The following is a 14,813-nucleotide window of genomic DNA, read 5'->3' on the forward strand; positions in this document are numbered from 1 at the left end:
ATAAAAGAACATACAGAAAAAAAGGCTTTCTTGAAACAAGAAATTTTTACTCATCCTAAGAAAATTTTTCTTTTCAATTTATAATGAAAAAAATTTATTGGGGCAAATAAATATTTCTAACGTCAAGAAATGATTTTTTCCCGTGTTCAAAAAAATATAGTATTTATATGAATTTTTATGGATTTAAGAAAAAATTTACAATTACTAAACAATCTTCAATTTTAAATTATTATCTATACATTTTGGTTACGTTTTCAAATTAGTACATCTAAAAATCTAGTAATAAAAATAAGTTAATATATTCTTAATATATTTCATATTATTATTCATAGTTTATTTACTACCTTCAAATATTTATAATATTATTTTGTCTAAGTAATCGTTTCTATTATAAATTCACGTAATTATTTTACTCAATAAATTTATTTTTTATATTTATGTCATTATTTTGGAATATCACAAAAAAAAAATTTATTTCAGATTTAAAAATACTTTTAATAAAAATTTTTTTACACTGATACTAATTTTATTAATTTAATTTTCTTTGCGGATACTCTGTATAAAATCCATCAAAATTTTTCGTACGAAAAATAGGAGGTGGTAGTGGATTATTTGAGTTTCTCTGGTTTTCTAATCCATTCGCTGATACGTTATTGTTAATGTTTTCTAGTTGCTCAGGCGGTTTACGAAAAGGATAATTTATCATAAGATCATCATCAGGATCTTGTACACCGTTTAATTTCAATTTTCTCTCCTTTTTATTTAAATTTTCAAGATACTCTAATCCTTTACGGTTTTCCCAATTATTCAATTGTTCCATCGCTTCTTTAATAGCTTCCAAATCCTGAAGACCATTGTTTCTTTTAGGCTTCCCATTCACAGTTCCACAATGACCAAATTTTTCTGAATTAGATTGCTCTATAACTGATTTATTATTTGGTATCATAGTTTGATTGTTTATTGAGTTTTCTTGATTTTTCATATTATTCTGTTTATAGTAATCATGTGGATAAGAATGATGAGTAGTTTTACAAGAAATAGGTGATTCCTGATTATTTTGATACTGATAACTAGGATCGTATAACATAAAGTAACCATTACCTAGTGGACTGATTTCTTGATTTTGTTTTTGATGTTGAACTGAAAAATTTCCAGGATTAATAGCATTATTATTTTATTGCTGTTGTATCCCTGCTTAAAAAATCAGATAAATTCTCATAGCTGTATGCATAAGGCCCTATACTTAACTATAGCACTTCTCATAGAACTCATTCATTCTTATGAAATCTCTATAAGAATTCATGAGAATCTATTGGATTCTATGAGATTTTCTAAGCAGGGCTGATTAAAAAAAACGATTTGTGATGATTAAAAACGATTAAAATTTTAAACATCATTAATTGTCTTTAATTTATAATCCTCATGGTTTTTCACATTTAATTTCTCAAATCGTCAAAAGATGATTTATTATTCTACGATTAAAAACGATTAATGACGATTAAAATTTCGAATCGTCATGAATCGTCTTTAATCTTCATTCGGAACCAGAAATTGCAATATTATTTTACGATTAAAGACGATTCATGAGAATTTGAAATTTTTAATCTTCATGAATCGTCTTTGATCGTAAAATAATATATAGCAATTTCTGGTTCTGCTTGAAGATTAAAAACGATTAAAAAAGAATTAAAAATTTAATCGTTTTTCATCCTCTTTAATCATCAATTGACGATTCGTGATTATTTAAAACGATTAAAACAGTTTTAATCGTCACAAATCGTTTTGTTTAATCAAGGAGGCCCTATACTTAACTACAGCACTTCTCATAAAACTCATTCATTCTTATAAAACCTCTATGGGAATTTATGAGAATCTATTGGATTCTATGATATTTTCTAAACAGGGATGACATACTGCTGACATTTAAATGTTTTACCATGACAACAATTACATTGTTGTCCTCCAGCATCAATAATCTTCTTTTGCCAAGGTTGGTAACCATTACGATAATTTACATACATTCCATTTTGCCTATCATTTGCTTGCCAATATTGTATCATTTGTTCTGCGTTTTGATTTTTATTTAAATTATCACTAAATCCGACTATTTTTTTCTGTTGTTGTTTTTTATTATTTTTATTACTGTGATTTAATTTCTCAACAGTCGCGTAAGTCATTCTAGGTGGGGTAATATGTGCCATCCATTCTGGTTTCCCATCTTCATTATTTCTTGATATTTTTCTTCGCGTAGGAATTTTATTATTTTTATCAATAATTTCTTCAGACTGTTCTAATTTTTCGAGATAATCTAATTGTCTTTTTTGTTCAATTAATAAAGCATCAAACTGACGTTTTATTATTTCTTCATTTATTCCCTGTTGCCTTAATTTTGATATTAATAATTCTTGGTCATGTTTCATTGCAGGGGTAAATTGAATTGGTTTTTTTTTAATTTCTTTTTCTTGAGATTTAAATAAACGCCGTGGAGGATATTCATGATATTGAGATTCGAGTTGACGTTGAGTAACTAAACTTTTTTTAACATTTTTTTCATCTGGATTAATTTCTAAGCCAGTAGAACAATTTATATTAGAATAATTATGCCCTGAAAATTGTTGAGATTTTTCAGCAAAATTTTGATTTATTTTTAATCTACTGATCATCAAGTCCTGAGGTGAAGTCATTCCATAATTAGAAGTTTGTTGTTGATTATAAGGGTCGTAATTAATTGTTTGAAAATGTTCAGGTTCAAAATTTTTGTGTACAGTAATTTGACCTGGATTTTCATTAATTAAATTCTGTTCATAAATTACTGACGTCTTATTTTGCGGTAAAGATTCAAAATGATTTTGTGCATTCGTCTGCTGATGAAGTACAACATTTTGATCTCCAACCAGTTGGTGTTCATACTTAACTTTATTAAAATCGTTAATAGAATTTTTCAAAATTTGAGGATTATGTTTATCATTATTTAAAATAATTTCTTGCTTTTGAATGCTGTGATTAGAATCTGGAAAATTATCTTTATGATCAGTAACAATAAAATGAGGTTCTTGACTGTTTATAACCCGGGAAATCGGTACAAAAGGTCTATGAGTTTGCCCATTAGATTTTTGAAAATAACCTAGAGCTGAAGTTTCAGAACGCGGCAAATATTGCGGATTTAATTCTAAATTATTATCAGATATTTTTGATGATTTAGAATACAGAGATTGAAGAAAACCATCACCTTGACCAGCGATCTGTTGATTATTAGAAAAATCAATAATTTTTTGATTAGGAGAATGTTGTATTCGTCTGATTTCTTCTGCCGGAAAACTTTTTAATCTTGACGATGAGGTGGAACAAGATTCACGTGATTTATTTTTAGTTGTAAATTTTGTTTTTGGAATTGTTAATAAGGGTTTGCAATCTTTGTCTTCAGTTTTATTTGAAATATTATCATGTTGAATCGCTTTTTCTGCATATTCAACAGCATGCATTGATTTTGATTTTAAATTAATCTCACTGGAATGATTATCAACAATTTTTTGTTTATGATTAGTTTCGCTAAATAGTTTTCTATAAAAAAATAAAATTATTACTACTATTGCTAAAAATTTTGCGAAATTAACCTATAATTCATTAATTTAATAATCAAAATAATGGATCACCAATTATTTTAAATGATAATAACTTACTTTTTGTTCATGTTTGAAGAATAAAAAATTATATAATAATTTAATATATTAAATAAAATTTATGTAATTATCATTTTTATTATGAGAAATTAATTTTACACGGATTTTGGATAAATAATTGTAAGATTTAAAAATAATTAATGACAGTAGTCATTAATAAGTTGAAGTAAGTGTCATAATTAATGACAGCAATGTTGTCATGACAATTTATTTGATTACGAGTTTTATTACTAATTCATTTTGCGATTCTACTAAAAAAAATTTAATTATTATTGTTATTATTATTAATTTGCAATAAACTATTTTACTTTTATATGAATAATAATTTTTAATTATTAATTTCAATAAAGATAAAAAAAACTAGATTGACTTTTTTATATCCCTTTTTTCCCCTGATAGAAATGAAACTTAGAACAAAATCGGACGTGGTGATTTTGCATTAACACCGGGTTCCTTCGAAAAGCTCCTGTTGGGTGTTCGACTAGAGTGTGATGTAAAAAAGACCACTGCCTTGTGAATCCGTTCGGGTAAATAGTCGGGCACCCGATCCGGCATTTCATTAGTCGAATGTTTGGATAATACCTAAATTTGGTGACCCCTTCAATCTCAAGAAAGGTATGATACTAATTATAAGTAAACGTTGAACGTTCCCTGATTAAAAACTCCGATTGAAACCGCTCAAATCCGAAATCCGATAGACTTTCAATCGGAATTCATTGGTTTCAATCGGAGTTTTTAATCAGAGTTATTAAGTCCCATCCCTGGTTAAGAATTACGATTGAGTCCAATTGAGTATAATCGGAATGAATCGGTTTTAATCGGAAAAAGTGTATAAAAATAAAAATATTATTTTCCGATTGAAACTGGTTAAAAATTTTTAATCGGAATGAATCGATTCCAATCGGAAAATAATAACAAAATAAAAATATTATTTTCCGATTGGAACCGAATCATTCCAATTAAAAATTTTGAATTGGATTCAATAGGTTTCAATCGGAAAATAATATATTTTTTGAAATTTCCGATTCACTCCAATAGGATTCAATTGTAAATTTCCAATCAAATCCTATTGAAGTGAATCGGATTTCTCAACCAGGGATCGTGTTGGTGATAAACAATATATAGTGGTATACTTTTCACTGACAATAAGTGAATATTCACTGCCAAATAGTGATTTTCACTAATTCGTTTTTAGAGAGTACTAATAATATATTACACACCTAGGGAAGTAAAGTAAAAAATGTCTCAGATTACATGTAGATCAACAAACATGTGATCTGAGGCTTTCTTATTTACTTCCCAAGGTGTGTATACTATTTTTCTCCTCGACGGAGGCGGAAAGCGGCAACTTCGTTTTGTACAGCGAGACGAAAGTTGACGCTTTCCACCCTGAGGTGAGAAAATATATTGAATATTAAATTCTTTTCGAGACTCGTTTTCTCCGTTTACTATAGCACGAGTTACGACTTTTGATGGTTATTGTAAATATTGCACTTCAAATCTAATCGTAGCAAATAACTCAAAATAGTCCTATAAAATATTTATCAATAATCTTGACTTTAAAACGTTGATAAATAAATTGGATACTACATTTAAATATTCTTAATAAATCTAATATTTGAACATTTTTTCAAAGCAGTTGTGAATTTCGGAAACCTTTTTTTTTTTTGTAGATCAGCTTCAGATTAATGAAATTTCTTCAATGCCAATAATTACTGTTTTTAATAATAAAAAAATAAAAATATAAGTATAGAGATAATAAACTAGACAATTGATATGAAAAATGAATTTTATTTTTCATTAGTGTAACATTACACATAATTTATATTTTAAAATATACTATTATGTTTCAATCTTATTATAAACGCTAGTTTCATACTATTAAATAACAAAGAAAAATTAAATAATATTACTAGTTTTAATGATTTATAGTATTAAAATAACGCAGTATTATTAAAAAATAAAATATTTTTCTATTATTGCTATCATCATAGTCTTGTTTTCATAAATTTCCATAATAATACACTATTATTATTATCATGTTTAAACAAAAAAAAAAAATAATATTCGGTATAAAATATTATACAGTTTTATTATACTGAATCATATGTAAAAACTCTTTATCAATAATAGATGGAATTTTACTCCTCATATAATTACTTATTTCAAGAAACGCTTTATTAGTATACTGAGCATCAGTAAGTGTCATAAAAACATGTAGTGGATTAATTTTCTTTTCCATTTCACACGTAAATTTAATTAAAGTTTCTTCTTTTTTATCTTTTAAATCTTGTAAAATTTTATCCGAAATAAGAGATTCTTTATCAATGCAACTTAAAGTAGGATCAATTATTGAAAGTTTACCTTTTCTATTGCGGCTCACACAATACTTACCGCTACAGAATAATTTTATTTTATCGTGTCGTTTTGAATGAACATCTGACTCTTGTTCAAGCTTAATCTGTTTAATATTTGTCGTATCATAAGTAACTTGCACATTAAATTTGAATATATCTTCAAATATTCTTTGGATTAATTTATATACAATCGAGAACCAATTATTCTCTTTATACTTTTGTTTGTTATCAATATCATCACGTTCTTCAAAGTCATCTGGCAATCCAAAATCTTCGAACTTACCCGCGGGAATTACTATTTGAATTGATCTAGGTTTCTTTGATTTGTGTTTTATTCCCGTATCAAATAACGATGGTAAAAATAATTTGTAATCATCGTGTACTGACTCTTCGCATAATAATGCCGCGTCAGAGCAGTATTTTTGAAAATCTTGTAATAAACGTTCAGACCAACCACTTGCAATGTTATGATTTAATTGTATTGGATCTTGTATACAAACTGGTCTACTTAAATTCAATAATTCTATATCGATTCCCAAATCATTGGCTATTTTATTGTAATCTATTTTTGGATGAATAATACCATCAAGTGGACTTATTAAATTAACTAAGAAATTAAATTCTGAATAAAATTTAAAAAATCCGTACAATAATTGAGGTATACTGATATTGTTTGTGTCACTACTCAATTTGTAATTTTTATTAAAATTTATTTGCCATCCGTTACTGAACGCTGGCACACATGATGACTGTAGTTCTTTTATTGTTGGCAATAAATTAACATCAGGTTGTTGTAAGTAAAAGATTATTGCAATTATCAATGAGTAATTTGTTATTTTACCAGTTCCGGAAATATCTAAATTTTTAGCCCAATATTTAATAATTATCATGAGTGGCCGCAATTTTTTATCTAGACTGAGTAAAAATTTAATAAGTTGACTATTGTGTACTCCAAGTCCATGTTTGAATGAAATATCGCAGTCAGTATTTGTTGGTATATGATTAAATTTAATAACGGGTATTTTAGCCAATGGAATTGGTATTATGTGAGTAAATGTCGTTTTTTGTCGAAATAATATTGATTTAGCTTCTTTAAATACTGACTTCGGTGTCCATTGTAATTTATAATCACCAGATTCTTTTGTATCATCGTCATCGTGAAGTGTTTCTCCTGCAATAAAAATGTTTTTTACTTTTTTTATTAGAAGTTAAATATTTGCAGTAAAAAATCTTTATCGTATGATTTAAAAAAAAAAAAAAAGATTATAACTCTACTCATTTACTTCTTTACTCAGCCTCAACTCTACTCAAATATATTTTAACTCAGCTTCAACTCTACTCATTTATATCTTTATTCAGCTTTAACTTTACTCAGTTACAACTCTACTCACAACGAATTGCTATTATATCGATAGGCTAAAATACGTGAGTAGAGTTGTGGCTGAGTCGAGTTGAAGCTGAGTTAAAATATATTTGAGTAGAGTTGAGACTGAGTAAAAAAGTAAGTGAGTAGAGTTATAATTAGGGACAAGATTTTTGCCTTATTTTTAAAATGAATAGTTCAAATGTTTGATATCACGGGGAAAATATCGGTCTTAGTAAAAAATTTTTTCGAACAAAAGTTGTAGGAAATTTAATTTTATTAAAAAAATGTCTCTTATGATTTTCTTATACGATCAATATTTTCACCGTAATTCAAAAATTAAGATTCATAATGAATGATTCAAAATTTTGTTAATTATGAAAATTTTAATTTTGAAATTACGGCTTTCTTATTAGTCCTAAAAAAAAATTATAAGAGACATTTTTTTTTAAAAATTAAATTCCCTACAACTTTTGTTTGAAAACTTTTTTCATAAGACCAATATTTTTCCCGTAATAAAAAAAATTTCACACCACTAATTATTAATTATTTTTAAATTAACACAAAAATCCTGGCCCTAGTTATAACCATTTCCCTTGAGTAGAAATGTTGTGAGTAGACATGTAGCACTGTCGCTTGTCATATAGTTATTCACGTTTCAATTATAAACGAAAGAATTACTATTTAGAATGATGTTATTTACGGATCACTTTATCATTATATTACTTGTCATTTCTTAATTTCTATAGTTCATTTTTTTCCGCGTACCTAAATTTTTGTTTTTTTTTTTTCTTACTTCAATGAATATAAACAAAGAATCAAATTAGTTTAAACTTGTTTGGTGGGTTATTCATAAAATAATTATTATCTCAAGTATTTTAACTGAAAAGTTTTTAAATTAATTAGAACGAGTGACCTGCAGTCACTACATGACTGCCCAAATATCACTACTAAATTTATAGAATACGCAGAAAAAAAGGATTTCTTGCCGCAAAAAATTTTAATTTGCACCAAGAAATTTGATGCATTATCAATTAAATACAAAAGTTGTCTTGGGGCGAGAAAATATTTTATTGGTCAAGAAATAATTCCTTGCACCAAGTAATTTTTTCTAGTTCTAAATAAATTTTCGTTTTCAATTCACAATGCAGAAAATTTATTGGGGTAAGTAAAAATTTTCTTTAGGCGAGTAAAGATTTTTTGTGTCAATGAATCCTTTTTTTTCTATGTACACTTTTTTGGCTTTGAGAAGCTTCCTAAAACCAAAAGGGAGTATAAAAATCTGTCATTTTGGAATAAGTAACGCGATATAAATAATATAGTTATATATTCAGTGACATTTAGTCATATTTAGTGACAGAATAATTAAAGTATTAATTTATTTAAAGAAAATAAATACGATCGTCTTTTTTCTCGCGTAATTTAAATGTAATTCGAATGATATAGATAAATCTATTTATCTCAATACTTGGCAATTAAAAAGAGTTTAAACTATGAAAAGGCACAAATTCAAGTCAAGACCTATCTAATGATACCAATTTCAATAACATTAACTAATTCTATCATATAGATATGGCGGGAAAAAAATTTTTCTTATTCTCTTAATAATATAGATAATAAAATATGTTACCTATGTCGAAAAATACATCCATATCACTGCCTTTTAAATGAAGTCCTGTGACCGTCGAACCAAATCGCACGGCTTTGCCATATGGAAATGAACTCCGGAAAACTCGATTAAGACTGATACAAACTTTATCACAACATTCTTCTACTTCATTATCCTCCTTTTGTACTAAAGATATAAATTTATTCAATTGAGATTCAAATGTCGGTTCTGCTTCTAACTCAAATCGTAATTTGTCTTGATAATTTTCTTCATCTTCTTTACTTTCATCACTTGTACTTTGTTTTCTAGATTTTTCAGCTTTATTTTGTTGTTGATCTTTAAAAAAAAAGTTAATAATTTTTTTATAAATAAAAACGTATTGTTTGAATTTAAAAAAATATAAATACAAAGTTTCAATACGTACAAGATGTATCAATAATCCGTCGTGTAATTGTGAATTTCCATTTATTAAAATATACGGGCTTACTCAATAACTCATCTGCTGTTTCCCTGAAATCGAACAATAATTTATATTATTCTAAAAATTAACGAATAATTACTTCTGGCCGATTTAGCAGTAAAATCTATATAAGCCATCCCATGATATGTTTTTACTTTACTTTATATTTTTTCTTTTTATTCTTTTTTTATATCTTATTTCATTATTTGAATCGTTTATTTGAGAAAACCCATAAGTCAAGAAAAAAAGTTTTTTCAGGGAACACAAAAAACATTTTTTTGGAAAAACTTGACATTAAAATAATAAATAAATAATTGAATACAATAACGTTAGCGTCTCTGAAAAAGATTCCAACAAGAAAAATTTAATTTTTTAATTGAAACTACTTAAAAAAATTATTTAAAGTTAATTGACTTATGGGGTTTCTCAACCAAACGGAAAAAAAAGTTATAAAATCATTGTTTTTTTAAATATTTTCACTCAAATCATTTATTACACTGATAGAATGAAGTATTAAATATGTATTTGAACTCTGAAACTCAGAAATTACAAAAAATTATAATTAATTTAATAGTATATTACACACCGAGGGAAGTAAAGTAAGAAATGTCTCAGATCACATGTAATTGTTGGCCGAGGCGAAGCCGAGGTCAACAAACATGTGATCTGAGGCTTTCTTATTTACTCCCCGAGGAGTGTATGCTATTTTTCTCCTCGACGGAGGCGGGAAGCGGCAACTTCGTTTTGCACAGCGGGACAAAAGTTGACGCTTTCCGCCCGTCGAGGAGAAAACATTTTAATTAGTCATATAACAGTCAACAATAAAACAACGTTTGAAATTAATTTCCCAAAAAAGCGCGAATTTTAAATAAAAAAAAAAAAATTATTTCTGTAAAACTAAAACTGCATATGTTTATTTGAGTCATTGACTTATAGGGTTTCTCAATTAAATGAAATTGCTGTCACCCCGTTAATTTTTTTTTAAACGCTGATTTGATGCATATTTTGATTGATTTCTATGGAGGGACATCCAAAGAACCCAAAAATGCAAAAAACCCAGTTTCGTAAAAAACATGACTTATGGGGTTTCTCAAACAAACGATTCATTTGTAAATGTGACCCCTCTTTGCTGTGGAAATTTATACCTCTTTAAAGCAATAAATAAATTTAAATCTAATCTAAATTGTTTAGATTTTAAAAATTTCTAAATCTGAGCTTCATACTTTATATAAATAAATAAAAAACAAAATGAACTTACTTATTTTTAAACTCTATTATCACGTATCTAGGTCCAAATTTATAATAATGTATCGGGCCATACTGTGTAAAAAATTTAATAATGTCATCAGGTTGTGCCCAGTGTGGTAACCGTGATACAAATATTGAATTTTGTTCTTTTTTAGTTTTCAATTTATTTAATTCAACATTTCTCATATGTTTTTTACCCAATAGATGACCATGTAATGAGTATTCATCAATTAAATCCAGTGAACATATATCACAACGTCGAGCCATTGTCAATTATTTATAATTTAGTTTATTAAATTAATAAATAACTTTTAGATTTTTATCAATCACTTTTAAAAAGTATTTTGGTTCAATAATACCCATGTCATTGCCACAACTGAGAATAACACCATTCTCAGACTCGAAAAATTTCAATCCATCGTCAGTAGCTTTTTTATAATCAATAAAAATAAATATTTCAGCACTATTTCTCAATCCACAAGAAAAATTAAGACCTTTTGCAAAATGAATATGATTTCTATTAACACGCGATAGTCCTTGTTCTTTTATTTTTTTCCAATATTTAAAATAAGTACCATGAATTATATCAAACTCAGGATTTATTGTAATTGCTTTCAAACTCAGATTATTAACATCAGCTATAGAATGTCCTTGATTTGCTTTTATTTTTAAAAATCCATCTTTTATCAATGTATATCTTTGTTTATGATCGTTCTTAACAATACGTTCAATATCTTTTATCTCAACGCCTTTTAACTTTGATAAAACGTCACTCAGTAAACAAAAACCATCCGGACTTATAATCAGACCTTCATTCTTTGCACCATGTCTCAATAAGTACGATAATTTTTTACTTATTTTTACATCTCTGTCATCATCCTGCAATCATCAAATATAAATATTAGTACATAGCAACTGAATAAATTAAAACATCAATAGATATTAAATATGGTAAAAAAAATTTTAACAGCTGTTATTAATAACTAAATTAAAATTTAAACAATTGTTTAAATTAATTTAAACAATTGTTTAAATTAATTTAAAATATTAACGTTTAATGAACATGTTTGTTTACGTCATAATCCTATTTATTAATTGTAATATCTTATTGTAAAATTTATGTAATAAGTTTTAAGTTGTAAAAAAAATAATAACTGTTAATAACAATTGTTTTAAAATTTTGAATATGTAATAAAAAAATTTATTTTAAGCTTTTAGATAAAACCCTACCGTTTTTTTCATTTACCACGCAATTAAGTATCAAATAACACCTACGACAGCTCGTTGTTTTATTCAAGATGTTCAAGACTTACTTGATATTGTGGACCTATGATTATTATTATTATTATTATTATTAATGATGATCCTGAAGTTAACAGACAAGTGGAAATTTCCGGATTTTTTTTTTTTTCAACAAGTGAATTACAAAAAAAAACTTAAAATATACACATGTAGAAAATTTAAAATACTATAAGTGCAATTTTTGTAAATATATTTTTTTTATAATTTGTTGTTTTTAAAAAACATTTAAAAATTATTAAACGTCGGCTAACTTCAGTATCATGTCAATGAGTGTGAATGTAGCAGACCAGACATGCGGCAATTTATAAATTTAAAATAGATAAATCCAAGTGGAAATAAAAACCAGAGGGAAAGCTGAAGCCAAAAATTAAGAAATTAAGAATAATTTTGAAATTTCAAATACTTTATATTTTTTCTTTAGTAACTTATTCCTAAAGTTTATCTGTTATGTATTGTAGTTATTGTGATTATCGCACTGGATAATGCAAATGAAATATGAAAATTTGTAAATTGCTGAAAGCGTAAATAAATAAATAAATTAATTAATTAATTAAAATAATGAAATTTAAAAAAATGCGCGTACTTATTTTTCAATTATCTAAATATGTATTTTTTAATTTTTATTTTCCTTATATTTTATTTATTTATTCGAAAATTCAAAAATTATGAGTGTGAATGTAGCAGACATCAGATAAATTCAAAATTATTAATAAAAAAAGAAAATAATTTTAAAAATGCACTTATTAATTTTAAAATTTTTTAAATGCGCATTTTTCAAAAATTTCATTTTATTAATTATTTACTCTATTTATTAATAATTTTAAATTTGTCTGATGTCTGCTACATTCACACTCATTAAAAATCCCTGGAGGAAATTTTTCGGAATTTTCTCTGGAAAACTCAGTTCTAAAGACTTTTTAAGAGTTTTTCAGAGAAAAGTCCGAAAAATTTCCTCCAGGGATTGCCAATTGTCAGCTACATTCATACTCATTCATATTAATATTATTATTATGTATGATCAAAGTGAAGTTAGTTGAAAACGTGTGCTTTTGAGAATTCAAAACATTAAAACGCAGTGAGAAAAATATAACATGTAAATTTATAAAATAATAAAATAATTAATTAAAATAAAATGTCATTTACTTCAAGAGTTGTTTTATATGGTAGCTGTCTAACGACCATTGGTATTGTTGGATTCGTTCATTACAAACAACACGATGATAGGTATTTATAATTATTCTACTTGATACATTTAACATTCGTATTAAAGTTTTAGGTTATGTTGATTATATGTTATTTTTTTAAGGCAACAACTTCACTTGGGTGTAGTTCGAGATATCGAAAGACAGGAACGTCGAAAGGCGGAAAATTTGTATTTATTAGAACAGCAAAAAGAACTTACTAAAAAAATGAAACGTGATGAAATTATAGAGCAATCTGCTGCTGGATAGTTTTATTATTTATGTAAATAATTTTTAAATTGTACTGCATTATCAAATTATTGTTTTGTAAAACTGTATGTAATATAAATGATCTTTTGATGAAAATTCAACAGCAAACTTGTTAAATATTTCAGTAAAATTATTTATTCAAATATTTTTTTCTTTATTTAAAAACATTATCGACCTTTTCTTATTTAATTTAACTTGACAATTGACAATTGATTACATAGTAAATTATTTATTGACTTAAGTTTACTAATTTTTTATGATAGTAAAGTTACTGGACATCTGACAAATTTTAAATCTTTGAAATAATAAATTAAAATGTTTATAAAATAAAAATAAAAAAATACATGTGTAGACAATTCAAAACTCAGTACATGCATTTTTTTTAATTTTATTTTTTTAATTATTTAATTTTTTCATATGTAATTAAAATATTGTCGTATGTCTGCTACATTTATACTGATTAATTTTTGTTTACGCCACATGGAATTTAAATTATTTACTACTTTTTTTTTCTTTATAAATATTGAACTTTCACATGTTGAAATCCTACGACTGCTGAGCATTTAAACTTAATAAATTACAAATGCTTTTGTTAATAAATTTTTTAATTTATTTTAATAGGAGTCAAAAACTTTTAAGTCTTTTAGTGCTTATTTTACATTTTTTTCTGATCATAAGCAATTGGATAAGAAAAACAAAAAGCATTAAAGAAGTCGAATGCCTGCTGCTTTAATGAGTGTGGATGTAGCAGACAATTGTCCATTTTTTTAATTTTAGAATCAATAAATAAAATGTTAGTTGAGTAAAAATAAAAAAATGCATGTATAGATGAAAGCCAAATCTGTATGCGCATTTTTTTTAAATTCGAGTATTTTAATTCATTCATTTATTTAATTCAAATCTATAAATTGTCCCATGTCTGCTACATTCACACTCATCTACTTTAATTATCATATTGAATTTGTTTATTTAAAATAGAAAAAAAATTATCAATTTTCTGCTGACTTTACTGTCAATTAAATAACATTTCTTAAAGGTAACAAATCTAAATGTATTATTTGAAAATTTAGATTTTATAAAACACCTGTCAAAAAATTTTTAAAATAATAAAATATAAATATTTAATGAGTATTTCAATTCTGGTTGTAATAAAATATTTTTTAATATCTGTTATATTCAGGATTACAATCCAATATAAATTAAAAAGCAATTTGAAAAATAAATACTAAAGAGTTTTCCAAATCTTGACAATTTTTCTTTTAATAACGCGTAGTTTGTACATTAAAAACAAAAACCCACCAAAATTCAATTGATGATAATAATAATTATTAAATATTAATTCA

At 25.9% G+C, this 14,813-nt stretch overlaps 4 protein-coding genes across 4 annotated transcripts; 1 reads left to right on the plus strand and 3 right to left on the minus strand.

The window, feature by feature from the left end:
- Positions 1–345: 345 nt before the first annotated feature.
- LOC130669520 (uncharacterized protein PF3D7_1120600-like) lies at positions 346–4,340 on the minus strand. The gene is made up of 3 exons (XM_057472473.1): positions 3,681–4,340; positions 1,937–3,561; positions 346–1,140 (listed from the first exon to the last, which is right to left on the minus strand). The coding sequence occupies exons 1-3, from the start codon at positions 3,689–3,691 to the stop codon at positions 530–532; spliced, it is 2,247 nt and encodes a 748-aa protein (XP_057328456.1). The 5' UTR covers positions 3,692–4,340; the 3' UTR covers positions 346–529.
- A 1,275-nt stretch (positions 4,341–5,615) lies between these two features.
- On the minus strand, positions 5,616–10,984 carry LOC130669704 (speckle targeted PIP5K1A-regulated poly(A) polymerase-like). The gene is made up of 4 exons (XM_057472733.1): positions 10,728–10,984; positions 9,434–9,519; positions 9,031–9,345; positions 5,616–7,208 (listed from the first exon to the last, which is right to left on the minus strand). The coding sequence occupies exons 1-4, from the start codon at positions 10,982–10,984 to the stop codon at positions 5,761–5,763; spliced, it is 2,106 nt and encodes a 701-aa protein (XP_057328716.1). The 3' UTR covers positions 5,616–5,760.
- Positions 10,985–11,014: 30 nt separating this feature from the next.
- On the minus strand, positions 11,015–13,300 carry LOC130669706 (tRNA 2'-phosphotransferase 1). Its single transcript, XM_057472734.1, has 2 exons — positions 13,163–13,300; positions 11,015–11,596 (listed from the first exon to the last, which is right to left on the minus strand). The coding sequence occupies exons 1-2, from the start codon at positions 13,199–13,201 to the stop codon at positions 11,015–11,017; spliced, it is 621 nt and encodes a 206-aa protein (XP_057328717.1). The 5' UTR covers positions 13,202–13,300.
- Positions 13,041–13,613, plus strand: LOC130669707 (protein PET117 homolog, mitochondrial). The gene is made up of 2 exons (XM_057472735.1): positions 13,041–13,243; positions 13,326–13,613. Exons 1-2 carry the CDS (start codon positions 13,152–13,154, stop codon positions 13,468–13,470), a joined length of 237 nt encoding a protein of 78 aa, XP_057328718.1. The 5' UTR covers positions 13,041–13,151; the 3' UTR covers positions 13,471–13,613.
- Positions 13,614–14,813: the final 1,200 nt, after the last annotated feature.

This window comes from Microplitis mediator, chromosome 6, assembly GCF_029852145.1.
Source record: "Microplitis mediator isolate UGA2020A chromosome 6, iyMicMedi2.1, whole genome shotgun sequence".
Classification (NCBI taxonomy): domain Eukaryota; kingdom Metazoa; phylum Arthropoda; class Insecta; order Hymenoptera; family Braconidae; genus Microplitis; species Microplitis mediator.

Coding starts and splice junctions, on each gene's coding strand:
- LOC130669520 (XM_057472473.1), bottom strand. Junction 1,141..1,936: donor ACAATGTAATTGTTGTCATG/GTAAAACATTTA, acceptor GAAATTTTTCAG/TTCAACATCAAAAACAAAAT.
- LOC130669704 (XM_057472733.1), bottom strand. CDS start 10,984: ATGGCTCGACGTTGTGATATATGTTCACTGGATTTAATTGATGAATAC. Junction 9,346..9,433: donor ACGGATTATTGATACATCTT/GTACGTATTGAA, acceptor TTTTTTTTAAAG/ATCAACAACAAAATAAAGCT. Junction 7,209..9,030: donor GGATGTATTTTTCGACATAG/GTAACATATTTT, acceptor TTTTTATTGCAG/GAGAAACACTTCACGATGAC.
- LOC130669707 (XM_057472735.1), top strand. CDS start 13,152: ATGTCATTTACTTCAAGAGTTGTTTTATATGGTAGCTGTCTAACGACC. Junction 13,244..13,325: donor TACAAACAACACGATGATAG/GTATTTATAATT, acceptor TATTTTTTTAAG/GCAACAACTTCACTTGGGTG.
- LOC130669706 (XM_057472734.1), bottom strand. CDS start 13,201: ATGGTCGTTAGACAGCTACCATATAAAACAACTCTTGAA. Junction 11,597..13,162: donor CATATAAAACAACTCTTGAA/GTAAATGACATT, acceptor TGATGATTGCAG/GATGATGACAGAGATGTAAA.